This window comes from Chrysemys picta, chromosome 13, assembly GCF_011386835.1.
Source record: "Chrysemys picta bellii isolate R12L10 chromosome 13, ASM1138683v2, whole genome shotgun sequence".
Classification (NCBI taxonomy): domain Eukaryota; kingdom Metazoa; phylum Chordata; order Testudines; family Emydidae; genus Chrysemys; species Chrysemys picta.
The window spans coordinates 52209461-52223140 of NC_088803.1; the positions used below are offsets into that span (position 1 = coordinate 52209461).

Sequence of the window (13680 nt, forward strand, 5' to 3'; positions counted from 1 at the left end):
AGGGGGGAGCTAGGCCGACAGAAGACCCAGCTGCATCTACAGTGGGGCTTAGGGTGACCTAATGAGTAATGATATCAAACAAGGAGCAACATTTTTAATGGCCCTGAGCAGTATGGCTGGGTCAATCGAATTTTTAGGTGGAGACCAGGCCTAAGATTCCTAGGTTATAAGGCTAGAAGGTTTGACTGTGATCATCTAGTCTGACCCGTGTAACACAGGCCATAGGACTTCCCTGCATTAATTCCTGGTTGAACCAGAGCAGATCTGTTAGAGAAAAAAAATCCGGTCTTGATTTAAAAATTGCCAATGATGGAGAATCCGTCACGGCCCTTGGTAAATTGCCCCGGTGGTTAATTATCCTCCCTGTTAAAATGCATTAGTCTGAATTGGTCTAGCTTCCGCTTCCAGCTGTTGGATTGCGTTGGACTTTTCTCTGCTAGACTGAAGTGCCCTCAATTATCGAGGAGTTCCCTTTGTAGGTACGTACAGATGGTGACCAAGTTGCCCTGTGGTAGGATGGGTTCCCCTGGCCCCCTCCCCCGGTCAGGATGGGGTTAAAGAGCTCCTCTGGGCACAATCAGCCCCAAACCAGCCACCGGTGCGGCTTGTCAAACCTGGAGAGGGGCAGCCCCTCGAAAGGGGGGATCCAAGCCTGGTGCAGGCTGGCACTAGGAGGGAAGCAGGGTTGGAGCTCCCAAGCCCCTCCAAGAAGGAGCTGTGGGTCAGGAAAGCTGGCGAAGATCCTCTGCAGAGGTAGAGGGGCCATCTGTAGTTTGCTTTGCTTCCCCTAGAGCCCAGGGTGCGGAGTCTGGGCCCCCCGAGGCCCGGGGGGGTTAGAAACCCAGCCTCCCGTCCTGAGGGCGATTTGCCTTGCGCGGGGCGAGCCCGGGCTGTTTTGTGGGCTGCAGGATTGTTTGGTTTGTCATTTTGGACTGCAGCCAGGAGGCCCCACAGTCGTTCGGCGGGAAGGGGCAGAGTGGGGGCGAGGCCTTGGGGGCGGAGCACCCCCAGGGAAAAGGAAAAGTCAGCCCTATGTGTGTGTCCCACCGTTAGAGGACTTTATCCTAAGAACAACCTCAGAAATCACAGAGGCCGTTCATGTGATGGCCTCTGATACCGTCCGTTCAAAGGCCGCGGCTCAGATTTCACAGGCAAATAGTCGTTGGCTCTGCTTAGAGAGAATATAATTGAAATCTTTAATTGTTTCTGAAAACAGGAACATGCCAGGCGGCTGCTGACTTTCCAGGTCATGAGTTCCCCCGGTTCTGAGTCACATCCGTGCTGGCAAACGCCAGCGATAGCGCAATAAGGTGCCAGGGAACAAGAGACTGTGTCAGTTCCGGGCCCACCACGGAGAGCGCGTGTGACCTGGATGACTGTGCGCTGTGTTCTGCAGAAAGTTGCTGCTTCCTCCTCCGACAGTCTTTCTCCGAGGGTGTCCAGAGCCTCGCTGCCTTCTCCCTCTACCTGGCGATGGCCTGGGTTACCTTAACGGCAGCATATTCAGAATGTTCTTCTGGGGCGCTCTTCTTGGGCTGCTGGAGCCCGGCCGTGTGCTGCAGGTCAGCGTAGAGCACGTCTGGGTCTTTGCTATCACCGGGCTAAAATGAAAGGGTTCATGCATTGGTTCCTGGGTGCAGTAGCGAGCTGTGTACGCGCTGAGTTATGCACGAGCACAGGCACGGTATGGTATCCCTGCGTTTAGAAGAACAAACTGCCCTCGTCTTATCCCTCTGAATTACTCTCTGGCCCGCTGTGGTGTAGCTTTGCACCCAACGAGCAGGGAGGAGGAGAAGAGGAGAGATTGCAAGGTTACAGTCAGCCCGAATCGGCCAGTTTCCTCCCCCTGCTCTCCAAGCAGTTTATTTCTTCATCCCCTCTCTGCTCTCAGCACATAGGGCCATCAGAGCGGTGCGTGCATGCCCTGGTTTGCGCTGGATGCTGTACCGTTCAATAGAACATCCCCACGCGGCGTGCAAAATACCGACTTCTCTGGGTGCAGTCCATGCCTGGCACCGAAGGGGTTAATGCTAGCTGGGCTGCCAGTGAATCACACCCAGACGCTAAGTTTAAAAAAAGAACGCGAAGGCGCTAGAGAAACCCCAACAGGAACCTGAGTCTTGCGGCTGAACTCCACCCAAGCTGCAGTGCGCCACGGGGGACGTAGCCACGGGCTGGAAAATCTCCCTGTGCCTGAGCGACAGCAGGGGCTGGAAGGGGTTCAACTCAGCTACTAATGCAAGCCAGGAAAATCAATGTGCCCCCTTCCTGGGCCAGGTACTGCTCCCCGCTGCAGCCGCTTTGCTGGTAACGGCCGGGAATAGCCGGGATGACCTTGGGTACGTCCACACTGCAGTCGGAGGTGTGATTGCAGCACATGTAGGATTCCCAAGCTAGCTTTCATCTAAACAGCTTGTCAAGATTGCAGTGTAGTGGAGGTGGACTGGGCTTGCCACCTGAGCAGGTCCCCGGGTCCCCAGTGGGCTCGTACCCAGGGCGGCACGCTGCCATCCGTGCCACCGTGGCCGCACTGCTATCGTTAGCAAGCTAGCTCGGGTTTGTCTACATGTGCCGCAGTGACACCTCCTGATTGCAGTGTAGACAGGGCCAGAGAGGCCCCTGGTGTAGGGTTACCATCCGTCCGTATTTCCCCGGACATGTCCGGATTTTGCGTCTCTAAATAGCCGTCCGGGAGGAATTGGTAACATGGTTAAAATGTCCGGGGAGGTTTTCTCCCTCGCCTCCCTCCCTCCCTCCCATGCAGAGTGTGGCTGCTGATCGGGCGGCTAGGCCGATTGACCCACTCCCATTGGCCTCCAGCAGCCAGAGCCCTCCCCTGCTCCCCCCTCCCTCTGTCTGTAGTCCTGTGTAACACACAAACCGACCCACGTGGAGCCAGAATGGTAAGGGGGGGGCAGTCAGGGAGCGGGGGAGTGTTGGATGGGTCCCCAGCCTCCACCTGCCATCCCCCCCTCCGTGGGTCCCCCCTCCCTGTCTGTCTCTCCCTTGTCTGCGTGTACTGCCAGAGCCAGCAGCAACTGCTGTCTGCTGCCCCTGGGTCCTAGTGCCCCCATCCACTAATGGGAAGACAGGCTGCCCTTACCCTGCCCTTCCACCCTAGCCCTGAGCCTCTCCAACACCCCAAACCCCCCAGCCTTCATCCCCACACACCCTAATCCTCTGCTCCATCCCTGAGCCCCCTCCTGCATCATGAACCCCTCATCCCCAGACCCACAGCCCTCACCCCTGCATCCCCTCCTATCCCCAAACTCCCTCCCAAACCCCCTCCCCTCTTCCCACACACCCCCTCCTGCCCTCAAACTTCCTCCCAAAGCCTGCACCCCCTCCCTTTGCACCGCCTCTCACCCCCAAACTCCATCCCAGAGCCTGCACCGCTCACCCCCTCCTGCACACCCACCCCCTGCCCCAGCCCGGAGCCTGCACCCAGCACCCAAACGCTATCCCAGAACCTGCACCCCTCCTGCACCCTAATCCCCAGCCCAGGACCTGCACCCCAGACCTCCTCCCCCCACCCAACCCCCCTCCCAGAGCCTTAGGCAGGTGGGGTGGGGGGTTCTGGGCACCACCAAAATTTCTACAACCCTACCACCCATGCGAGTGGATAAGGGTCAGGGCAGTCAGGGGACACGTAGGGTCCTGGGGGGGGCAGTTAGGGTAGGGGGTTCTCAGCAGGGGGCAGTCAGGGGACAAGAAGCAGGGGGGGTTGGGGTTCTGAGGGGAGCAGTCAGGGGGTGGGAAGTGGGAGGGAGTGGATGGGGCGGGGCTAGGGCGGGGCTTTCCCCCCCCCGCCCCCCAGTGTCCTCTTTTTTGTTTGTGGAAATATGGTAACCCTACCCTGGTGGGAATGTCCCCCCCTAGCAATAGCGCATAAGGCTGCCGTAATGTGGCCCTATGCTGTCTCCCCTCACAGCCCCCACTTTCGGGGCAGCCCAGGGGTGGAGGGGGAGGTGTGACAGGATGCAAGGGGGTGTTGCTGGCATGCAGAACAGCCCCCTCCCCCCAGTTGTGAGAGGCCCAGCACAGAGCCTGGCCCCATGTTACTGACTTCTCTTTCCATGGGAATTACCATGGTCCCTTCTATTCTCTGCCTGTCTCCTGGGGGCTGCTGGGTCAGTGTGCGGGTGCTGGGCGTTGGTGGCCTGGCCCTGTGCCATACAGGAGGTCGGGCTGGACACTCTGGTGGCCCCTTCTGGCCTGGAACTCTGTGACCCCGGTGTTTAAACAGCGATGACAGGGCGATGAGCCTGATTCTCCCCCGGTTACGCTGGTGTCGCTGCGTTGGCCTCAGTGGAATTACTCCCCCCTTACACCCGTGAGAGAAGAACCTGGCCAGTGCCTCTGCGCGCTGCTGGGAGGTGGCGCAGGCTGGAAAGTGACAGCCCAGATGGCCTCTTGGGACGCTCAGTGAACCCATTTGGGAGGCCAGAAGGGGAGCAGCCGGGGAGCTCCCCTGCACCCCAGCTGGGGCAGCTGTGCTGGGTTTTGTGCAGACTGGCAGGCCTATAGAAATGGGACCAAATGCCTGCGGCCCTTATGCGTCAGCCCAAAACCCTGCGGGCCTGGTCCTAGGACGCGGTGAGGAGCCCCAGTGCAGTTGGGGGTATGTCCAGAGGTGAAAGTAAGCCGGTACGTCACGGCATCCTGGACTGGCTTCCCAGGCCAGGGATTTAAGGGCCCGGGGATTTAAAGGCCCCGCCCCTTCCAGTTGAGGCTCTGCCCCTTCTGGCTGAGGCCACGCCCCTTCTGGTTGAGGTCCCGCCCCCCTGCTCAGGACTCCGGCGTACCAGTAAGTCCTTTAAGTTACTTTCATTCACCCCTGGGTACGTCTCCACTTAAAGCTGGGGGTGCGATTCCCAGGTCGAGGAGACACATCCACGCAGGAGTGAAGCCACGGTGGTGCGAGTGGCGGGAGGGGCCGAACATGCCTATGGTCTCAGGCGCGTGTGTACCCAGGGGGCCCGGCTAGCCTCTCCCGCTGCTCCCGCTGCTGCAGCTACACTCTGGTGTTAGCACCCAAGCGTGATCTGAGCCAGTGCAGGTCACATGTCCTACCACACCCCTAGCTTGAGCTGTGAACTCTCCCTTTGTATCAGCATCATGCCATACCTGGCTCTGAGTCCTTCTGTTCTTGGGAAAGGGAGTCTGAGACCTGGGGGAAAGAGAATCCTAATGAGACACAGAGAAGAGGATTTTGCCCCCCAGAATTAAACTGTGTAGACAAAAAGCATCCCAGAGACAGAATCTGGCCCTGAAAGGTTGGCCAGGGTTCTTGACCAAACCTGGAATCGGCTTTGTATTCGGGGCTGATTTTGGAGGAGGACATTCTGTGCGCTTGCTTCTTATATTGCTTTGCTGGGCTCTTAAATACCAAGGTAACAGGTGCCTGAGAAACGCCTAGGCACAGAGAGACGTCCCAGCATAGAGACAAACTACCGGGGTCTGGCTTCAGGTAGAATTCAAGTCCCAATAACAGGGCCCAGCTCTGTGTTATGGATACAGGATCTTTTACAGAACAAAATGCGGTGAGGGGATTAAGCCAGGAGGCTGCTCGGTCAGACAGAGAGAGGACGGGTGAGACTGAGTTACTTGACTAACAGAGTTGTTGGAGTAACACCAATTTTATACAGACCTGGCTGTGCCGGGGCTCCTACCTAGATGGGCAGAGGAAAGAAACAACAGGGTCAGTCAGTCGTGCTTGGAGCAGCAAATATCCCTGGAGTAACTGGAACAGGCTGGTTGAACCACGGCACTCACCTCTCTTCTTTCTCACAAAGAAGTAAGTGAAGACAAGGAGTAAAACGACCAGGAGGACACAGACGGTGCCGGCAGCAGCAGCCACAGCTGAACCCTGGGAGTAACCTGGGGAAACAGAACCTAGAGGCACAAGTTGCACTTCAGGGGTGGCAGAGACCATTCTGCAGCTATATATACATAAATAACTGACGGGTGGGTTTGTCTGCGATGCTTCTGTACCGCGGTCCACAGGCACCTTCCAGGACTGCCTGGGAGCCTGGGTACCAAAAAGGAATTGGAATGGCTCCTTTTATGAGCATACATTTGATCTAGGTCAGGGGTGGCCAACCGGTGGCTCCGGAGCCACATGCGGCTTCAGAAGTTAATACGCGGCTCCTTGTCCAGGCACCGACTCCGGGGCTGGAGCTACAGGCGCCAACTTGCTCAGGGTTTAGCTGATCGCCATATCTGGGGTCGGGAAGGAATTTTCCTCCAGGGCAGATTGGCAGAGGCCCTGGGGGTTTTCGCCTTCCTCTGCAGCGTGGGGCCCGGGTCACTTGCTGGAGGATTCTCTGCACCCTGAGGTCTTTAAACCCATGATTTGAGGACTTCAATAACTCAGGCATAGGTTAGGGGTTTGTTACAGGAGTGGGTGGGTGAGATTCTGAGGCCTGTGATGTGCAGGAGGTCGGACTAGATGATCATAATGGTCCCGTCTGACCTTAAAGTCTATGAGTCTAACTTTCGAATGTGCCGGGGGGTGCTCACTGCTCAACCCCCTGTCTCTGCCACAGGCCCTGCCCCCACTCCACCCGTGAGCCTGCCGTGCCCTTGCTCCTCCCCCTTCCCTCCCAGAGCCTCCTGCATGCCACAAAACAGCTGATCGGGAGGTGCGGGGAGGGAGGAGAAGGTGCTGGTCGGTGGCGCTGCCGGTGAGGCGCGCGCGGGGGAGGGGGGTGGGAGCTGATGGGGAGCTGCTGATGTATTACCGGGGCTCTTTGGCAATGTATGTTGGTAAATTCTGGCTCCTTCTCAGGCTCAGGTTGGCCACCCCGGTCTAGGTGGTGTTACTGACACCTGGTGGGAGGATGCGCACTATTGGAATGTTAAAATCAACAGTTACAACCTCTTTAGGAAAGAGAGAGTGGGCAAAAGGGGAGAGGGCGCGACACTCTGTGTCCAAGATGGCATTACCTGTTTCTGAGTCACTGATAACTTAGAAGAAAATGATTTTGAATGCTTATGGATCAATGTTCTAGCAGGAGCACCAGATGGGCTATTAATTGGAGTCTGCTACAGACTCCCAAACTGTACTAGGGAACAGGATGGGGCACTTCAATTTGAGTGACATATGCTAGGGGTCTCATGCTGCCAGGATTAAAACATCCTGGGAATTTCTAAACACTATAGATGACAATTTCCTAACACAAAAAGTGTTGCATCCAACACAGGGGAATTCTATATTACACCTTGTCATGATAGATGAAGAGGAACTGAACACAGAACTAAAAAACAATGGTATCTTAGGTACAGGTCGTCATGATTTGATCGTATTTATGATGTGCAAACAGAATAAAGTCCAGACAGGTGATATAGATAGATACATGGTGCTTTCAAAGGGCCAGTTTCACAAAGCTGAAAATAATTATGAGCCAAATCACGTGGGAAGAAGAATTTAATCAGAAAAAAGTGAATAATTAGGAATTGTTTAAGAACTAGATGCCCCAAAAGCCCCAATCGATGAAGAAGGCCACGTTGGTTAAAAAACCTACCTAGTTTAAAAAGGCAGTGAAAGCAGCTATTATTTATCTATATCTATATAAATAAAACAATTGGAAGAAAAGGAAAGTTGATAGTAATGAATATAAATCAGAAGCTAGGAATGAAAATTTATAAGGGAAGCAAAGGGATACAAGGCAAAAATCTATGACCAGCAGAGTTAAGGAGAATAAGGAGTTTTAAAAATATATTAGGAACAAAAAGAATCCTAACAACGGAACTGATCCATTACTTGAAAATGGTAGAATTATCAGTAATAATGGAGAAAAGGCAGAAGTGTTCAATAAATATTTCTGTTCTATACTTGGGGAAAAACCATATCATATAGTCATGTCATATGACAACACTCTTTCCATTCCACTAGTATCTCTGGAGGATGTTAAACAGTAGTTACTAAAGTCAGATGTTTTTAGATTGGCAGGTCTGGAGAACTTGCATTCAAGAGTTTTAAAAGAGCTGGCTGAGGAGCTCACTGGACCATTAATGCTGATTTTCAATAAGTCTTAGAACACCCCAGAAGTTCCAGAAGACTGGAAGAAAGTGAATGTTGTGCAATATTTTAAAAAGTAAGCAGGATGATCTAGGTAATTATAGGCCTGCCAGTCTGACATCAACCCCTGGCAAGATGATGGAGGAGCTGCTATGGGCCTTGATTAATAAAGCATTAAAGAAGGTAATATAATGAATGCCAGTCAATGTGGGTTTATGGAAAATAAATCCTGTTTAACTTAATATCTTTTTTTGATGGGATTACAAGTTTGGTAAAGGTAATAGCAGTAATATACTTGAACTTCTGTAAGGCATTTGATGCAGGATATTTTGACTGAAAAACTAGAAAGATATAAAATGAACGTGGCACACGTTAAGTGGATTAAAAACTGGCTAACTGATAGGTCTCAACATGTAACTGTAAACCGGGAGTCATCATCGAAAGAGTGTTTCCAGAGGGATCCTGCAGGGATCAGTTCTTGGCCCTATGCTATTAAACATTTTTATTAATGACCCGGAAGAAAACATAAAAACACCACTGATAAAGTGAACAGATGACACAAAAATTGGGGAATGGTAAATAATGAAGAGGCCAGGTCACTGGTACAGAGCGATCTGGATTGCTTGGTACTCTGTGCACAAATAAAACACTATGTTTTTAACATGGCTAAATGCGAATATATACATCTAGGAACACAGGGCAAGGCTCCATTCACACAATGGGGGACTCTAGCCTGGGAAGCAGGGACTCTGGAAAAGATTTGGGGGTCATGGTGGCTAATCAGCTGAACACAAGCTCCCAGCATGATGCAGTGGCCAAAAAGGCTAATGTGATCCTTGGATACACCAACAGGGGTAGAAGTAGAGAGGTTATTTTCTCTCTGGATTTGGCACTGGTGCAACTGCTGCTGGAATCCTGTGTCCAGTTCTGATGCCCACAATACAGGAAGGATGTTGAGGAATTGGAGAGGGGTCAGAGAAAAGCCACGAGAATGATGGAAAGGATTCGAAAACTTGTCTTATAGTGATCGACTCCAGGAGTTCAATCTGTTTAGCTTAACAAAGAAGGTTAAGGGATGTCTTGAGCATATTCTATAAGTACCTACATTGGGGAACACATATTTAATAACGGGCTCTTCAGTCTAGAAAGGTATAACACGATCCAATGGCTGGAAGTTGAAGCTAAACAAGGCGTACATTTTTTAGCAGTGTGAGTAATTAACCACTGGAAAAACTTCCCAGGGGCTGTGAGGATTCTCCATCCCTGACAATGTTTAAATCAAGACTGGGATGTTTTTCTAGCAGATCCGCTCTAGGGATTGTTCTGGGGCAGTTCTCTGGCCTGTGCTATCCAGGATGTCTGGCTAGGCACAAAGGTCCCTTCTGGCCTTGGAATCTATGTTAAAAACCCAGGCCAGGATTCAGGGGGAGGCTGTGTGGTGATAGTGGGCAGCACAGGCTGTGTTAGTCTGGAAGCTGGAGAGCCACAGGGTGTGCCTGTGTCCTGCAGCCTTGCTAAGATTCATCATTATCTCAGGTACTGCTGAGTCCGGTGTCTTCTCTACCGCACAAGGCATGGTACAGCTACAAGAATACAGAACAGAACGGGCAGGAAGAGTTTGAGTTGGATTTGTTCCCCTCCCGCCCTGGTACCAGCCCCCGGTGGGGAGGGGCGTGGGGCTGGGGGGAGCTCGCACTCACCACTCACAGACACGACGGTGCCAGCGCCGGATCTGAACTCCTCATCGGCTCCCGACCCCTTCCTAAACTTCACACAGCGATAGATCCCGGCGTCCTCGGGGCGGGTGTCATTGATGCGGATGGTGAAGTCTGTGTCAGAGTGATTCACAGCCCGCGTCACCCGGGGGAATGATCCCACGTCTGCATAAACGAGCTGGCGGCCACTGCCCGAGCCCTTGAACCACTTCACGGGTCCCACTGGCTGGAGCCCAGTCACAGAGCAGATCAGAGTGAGATTCTCTCCCGGTGACACCGACACGGCGCCCTGGGGCTGCAGCAGCTGGAACTCCTGGGCCCCGGCCCCTGCAGCGCAGAGACAGTGTGGGAGGGTTTTAGTTAGTGACAAGGATAAGGGGTTGTTATTATTCCCAATATTGTGCATTACTTGCACAGTGCTCACAGCGTGTTCAGTGAGATCTTCCTCTCCACCCACGGGGAACTGGAGACTTGGTTTCGGAAGCCCTAAGTTGATCTGACGTCTGTTGGGTTTAACCATTTACCTCCCTGAACTCTGCTCCATTCTACGTAAACCCCTCACTTTGCTGAGGCCTGGGAGATCAAGATGGGGGGTTGTTCCCACCTGAACCTTTAATGTTCCTTGTGCTGTAAACAAAACCCAAGTTACAACCCCGGGGCAAATTCCCAGCCTGGGCCTCCACACTGGCATGTCTTCAATCAGCAGGTACAGACGGGCCTTTGCCCAGGCAGATGGGTGGTTGGGCACCAAATTACCCAATTCATGTGCACAACTCCGGGGACTGCATGTGCAAAGGTGTGTGTGTGTGTGGGAAGTGCACAATTTGCATGCCCTATCAGATGCCTGGTTGAGGCTGGCTGAATGCTTTGGCCCACAGGCCCAGACTCTGGCTTGTGTTGGGACTGGTAGCCCCCAGATCCAATGGGATTATGTCCCTCCCCCCCAAGCCCTGTGGTAACGCTGCCCAGCAGCCCCCTTTACCCTCTTCTGGAGCATCACTCCGTGGCATCGAGCCCTCCACTTATGGGCATCCAGGGGGCAGCTGCTGGCCGAGGGAGCCTTGGCCGTGGGGTTTCCATGGATCTGTGCTGCCAGGAGCTGGGGAGAGCTGAAGAAAGCCCTGGAGTCGGCATGACGCCGCAGAGCTTGGAAGCTGGTGGCCACAGTCTCTGGTGGATCCTTCAAGATCCACAATGTTTGGGGTCAGTGCTGCTGCTGGGGGGCAGAACAAAGCCTGCCCCTTCCCCTGCCCCATCAAAAGAATTCAGAGAGCCACCCAGGGTACATCCCATGGCTAGTACTGCAGAGAGGTTGAGTCTGGTTCTCTCGGCGCAGAGTCTGGGGCAGGCTGTGGGTTGCCATCTTCCTGGCGGGATGCTGGTGAAGGCACTTGCCCAGCAGTGGCAAAACCGGTTCCGCGTGTTGCTTGTGCTGAACATGCAAACCTGGAAACAACGTTCTGTGCAGAGTGACTCTAAAAGTCATGCCTATGCATTTCTCTTCCCCTTTTTTTATTTATAAACTCGGGGCGGTTGCACGAAAGCAGGAACGTTGTCTCTTTAAGAGGTTATGCGTTATTGCTGTTTATTCCCCACTTGGAGCAGCTGGGCTGGGAGATCATCAAAGCTGTGATGGCAGAGGGGGATGGGAGGGGGAAGCGGATGGGTCAGACGATCTGTGCACAAACCAAGACCCTCTTCTCCTGCAGATCTCCTCACTGAAAGGGAATAAGCCCCCGAATGCGGGAAGAGGTGGGGAGGACTTGTTTCTAAGTACAAAGCTTTTCAGGAGTTTTCTGTCCAGCGTCGGCGAGGTCCCAGCAGCTCTTCCAAGATTGACATCACTTGCTGCTCTGCTGTAAAACCAAGCAGGTGATGTGGGAGCAGCTCTGGAGGGACTCCATGCAGCCCAGCTCTGCCGGAGGGAGGTCACAGCAGTGCAGGGCTGGGTGCACGGAAGTGCGCAGGACACGCGTGTGCTGCCTGGTCTGTGCTGTGTGCATGTACCTGGAGGAAAACTGCAGAGGAGCTCCTGGAAAAGAGTCCACGAACTGTGATGTTTTTGTAGAGTCGAGTCCCGCTCACTGGGAAATACATGGAAAGACCTTTAACCTTGCAACGCCACGTCCCAGGCTCCCCGGGAGGGTAAATGCTCTGTGGTTATTTTAAACACTCTCTCTCTCTCTCTCTCTCTCTCTCTCATAAATAGATATCTGTCTCTGTCTTCCTCCTGCACGGAGATCTCTAACTGGCTGATTGCTTTCTCTGTTCGTTAGCCCATATTGCAAAGCTCCCATTGCTTGCCCGCTTTGTACTCACCTGACTTGTCCAAGGAAGAGAGACCCAGCAGCAAGCTCAGCAGCTGAAGCTGCGCCGACGTGCGGAAAGCCATTTGCAGGGCTGTAGGTTGGAGACCCGTCAGCCCTGTAGGTTTAACAACAATGGTCTGAGCTCACTCCGCTCAGCTGGCAAAGGAAAATGGGAAGTCACAACAGGAAACAGAAACAACTGGCCCGTGCGTAATTAACACGTTCAGTGCCTGCCCTCTGCTTGAGTCATTGCTCAGGAAACGACCTGGCGGTGTCCAAACTAGCGAAGAGTTAAAACACGGGGCGGGAATGTTCATTCCGTTTGAACACTAGCAATGGACCCCAAGTGGGATCTCAAATCCAAACCCCTTCAAGGCAAGGGGCTCATGTTCATCCCTCCATCCATTTACTTATTACAGGTGCTAGAGGACACAGCAGCATCTGGGCCCCATTGTGCTAGGCACTGGTAATTGGTGGTCTCTGCCCCACAGAACTTGCCGTCTAAGAAGCCGAGACAGACAAGGGGCAGGAAAAGGAAGGTGCTGTTATCCCCCCTGCACCGCTGGAGACAGAAGCACAGAGTTAGTAAGCGATTTGCCTAAGGTCCCACGAGGTGACTCCGTGGCAGATATGGTGAAAGAACCCAGCTCACCTGTGCCATAACCACAAGACCTTCCTGGCTCGCTGATCCAGTGTGAGTTCTGCATTGGATCCAAAACCGGAAAAGCCCGTTTCATGGCTCAGGTTTGGCTCTCCAGAGAAAAGCTGATCTCATAAGATCTCCACCATCAAACCCAACCCCAGTCTAGACCTAATCCAGATCCAACCCCACCTCCTTGGCCCATTAATATGGTTCAGGTGCTGTGAGTGGCCAAGTGACTTCCGCCCACTCAGATGAGCATCGAAGGGGCCTGTCAGATTAACAGCCCTGTTCAGAGAATAGCTCCAGAACAAGGGGTCTCAGGGAGTGTCTTTTAATCTCTTCCGACAGTGTTTCTGAACATGCCACAGCTGGTAAATTCTCTGGTTTGATTTTGAGGGGGGCGGGATGGAGATTTCCTTGACTTCCCAAAGAGTAGCACTCTGCCAAGGCCCTCTCTCCCCCCCTAAATACCCCAGCAGCATTAGCATGGGTGCTGTATTTCATGGGGGTCAGAGGGCTGGACTACATGAGGCTTCATGGGAGAACATGGGTCACTAGCCACTTTGCTATGAGAAGTAAAATTAATAGTAGGGAAAAAACAGTTTCACCTGCACAGATTCAAAACAGGAAATGTCACTAACGCAATCCACTTCCTTCTGCATCAGGGGATGGTCTGATCCTTAACTCTGAATTCTCAGTATCTCTTGAGCCAATGGGGAGCTGGCAAAGGCTGCGGTGTTGAAGGGTCTCCCCACTGCCATCGTGATGGCTTTCTTGACCCATACGTCTGGATTGTCTCGGCCATGCCTGGTGCTGCTGCTTCTCCTGGAAATCCCCGGTAAGTGGCACATGTATTGCTCATGTGAGCACAAACCGTCTAGCCTGCTTTCCTGCTCCTTGAAACAGTGATAAATTCCAGATGCGTCAGTGGACGATCTAAGCCCCTGTATTATTTTATACCATAAAAGGAAACTTCTTCCTGAGCCCAGC

General features: G+C 53.2%; 1 protein-coding gene across 3 annotated transcripts; it reads right to left on the minus strand.

The window, feature by feature from the left end:
• Positions 1 to 1172: 1172 nt before the first annotated feature.
• On the minus strand, positions 1173 to 13435 carry LOC101952936 (tyrosine-protein phosphatase non-receptor type substrate 1-like). Of its 3 annotated transcripts, none has more exons than XM_065566266.1 (6): positions 13299 to 13435; positions 12058 to 12162; positions 9724 to 10065; positions 5673 to 5880; positions 5128 to 5170; positions 1173 to 1601 (listed from the first exon to the last, which is right to left on the minus strand). In XM_065566266.1, the coding sequence occupies exons 2-6, from the start codon at positions 12128 to 12130 to the stop codon at positions 1464 to 1466; spliced, it is 804 nt and encodes a 267-aa protein (XP_065422338.1). In that variant the 5' UTR covers positions 12131 to 12162; positions 13299 to 13435; the 3' UTR covers positions 1173 to 1463. The 3 variants fall into 3 exon arrangements, with proteins under 3 accessions (XP_065422338.1, XP_005291786.2, XP_042703331.2); XM_005291729.5 differs by lacking the exon at positions 13299 to 13435 and adding an exon at positions 5651 to 5672 and having other exon boundaries at positions 5776 to 5880; positions 12058 to 12472; XM_042847397.2 differs by lacking the exon at positions 13299 to 13435 and having other exon boundaries at positions 12058 to 12472.
• Between the last annotated feature and the right edge of the window lie 245 nt (positions 13436 to 13680).

What these genes read in the sequence shown, in the direction of transcription:
- LOC101952936 (XM_065566266.1), bottom strand. Translation starts at nt 12,130, where the DNA reads ATGGCTTTCCGCACGTCGGCGCAGCTTCAGCTGCTGAGCTTGCTGCTG. An exon ending in TCTTTCCTCTGCCCATCTAG is followed by an intron (nt 5,171 to 5,672) that starts GTAGGAGCCCCG and finishes TCTTTCCCCCAG; the next exon opens with GTCTCAGACTCCCTTTCCCA. An exon ending in ACAGAAGGACTCAGAGCCAG is followed by an intron (nt 1,602 to 5,127) that starts GTATGGCATGAT and finishes CTTTCATTTTAG; the next exon opens with CCCGGTGATAGCAAAGACCC.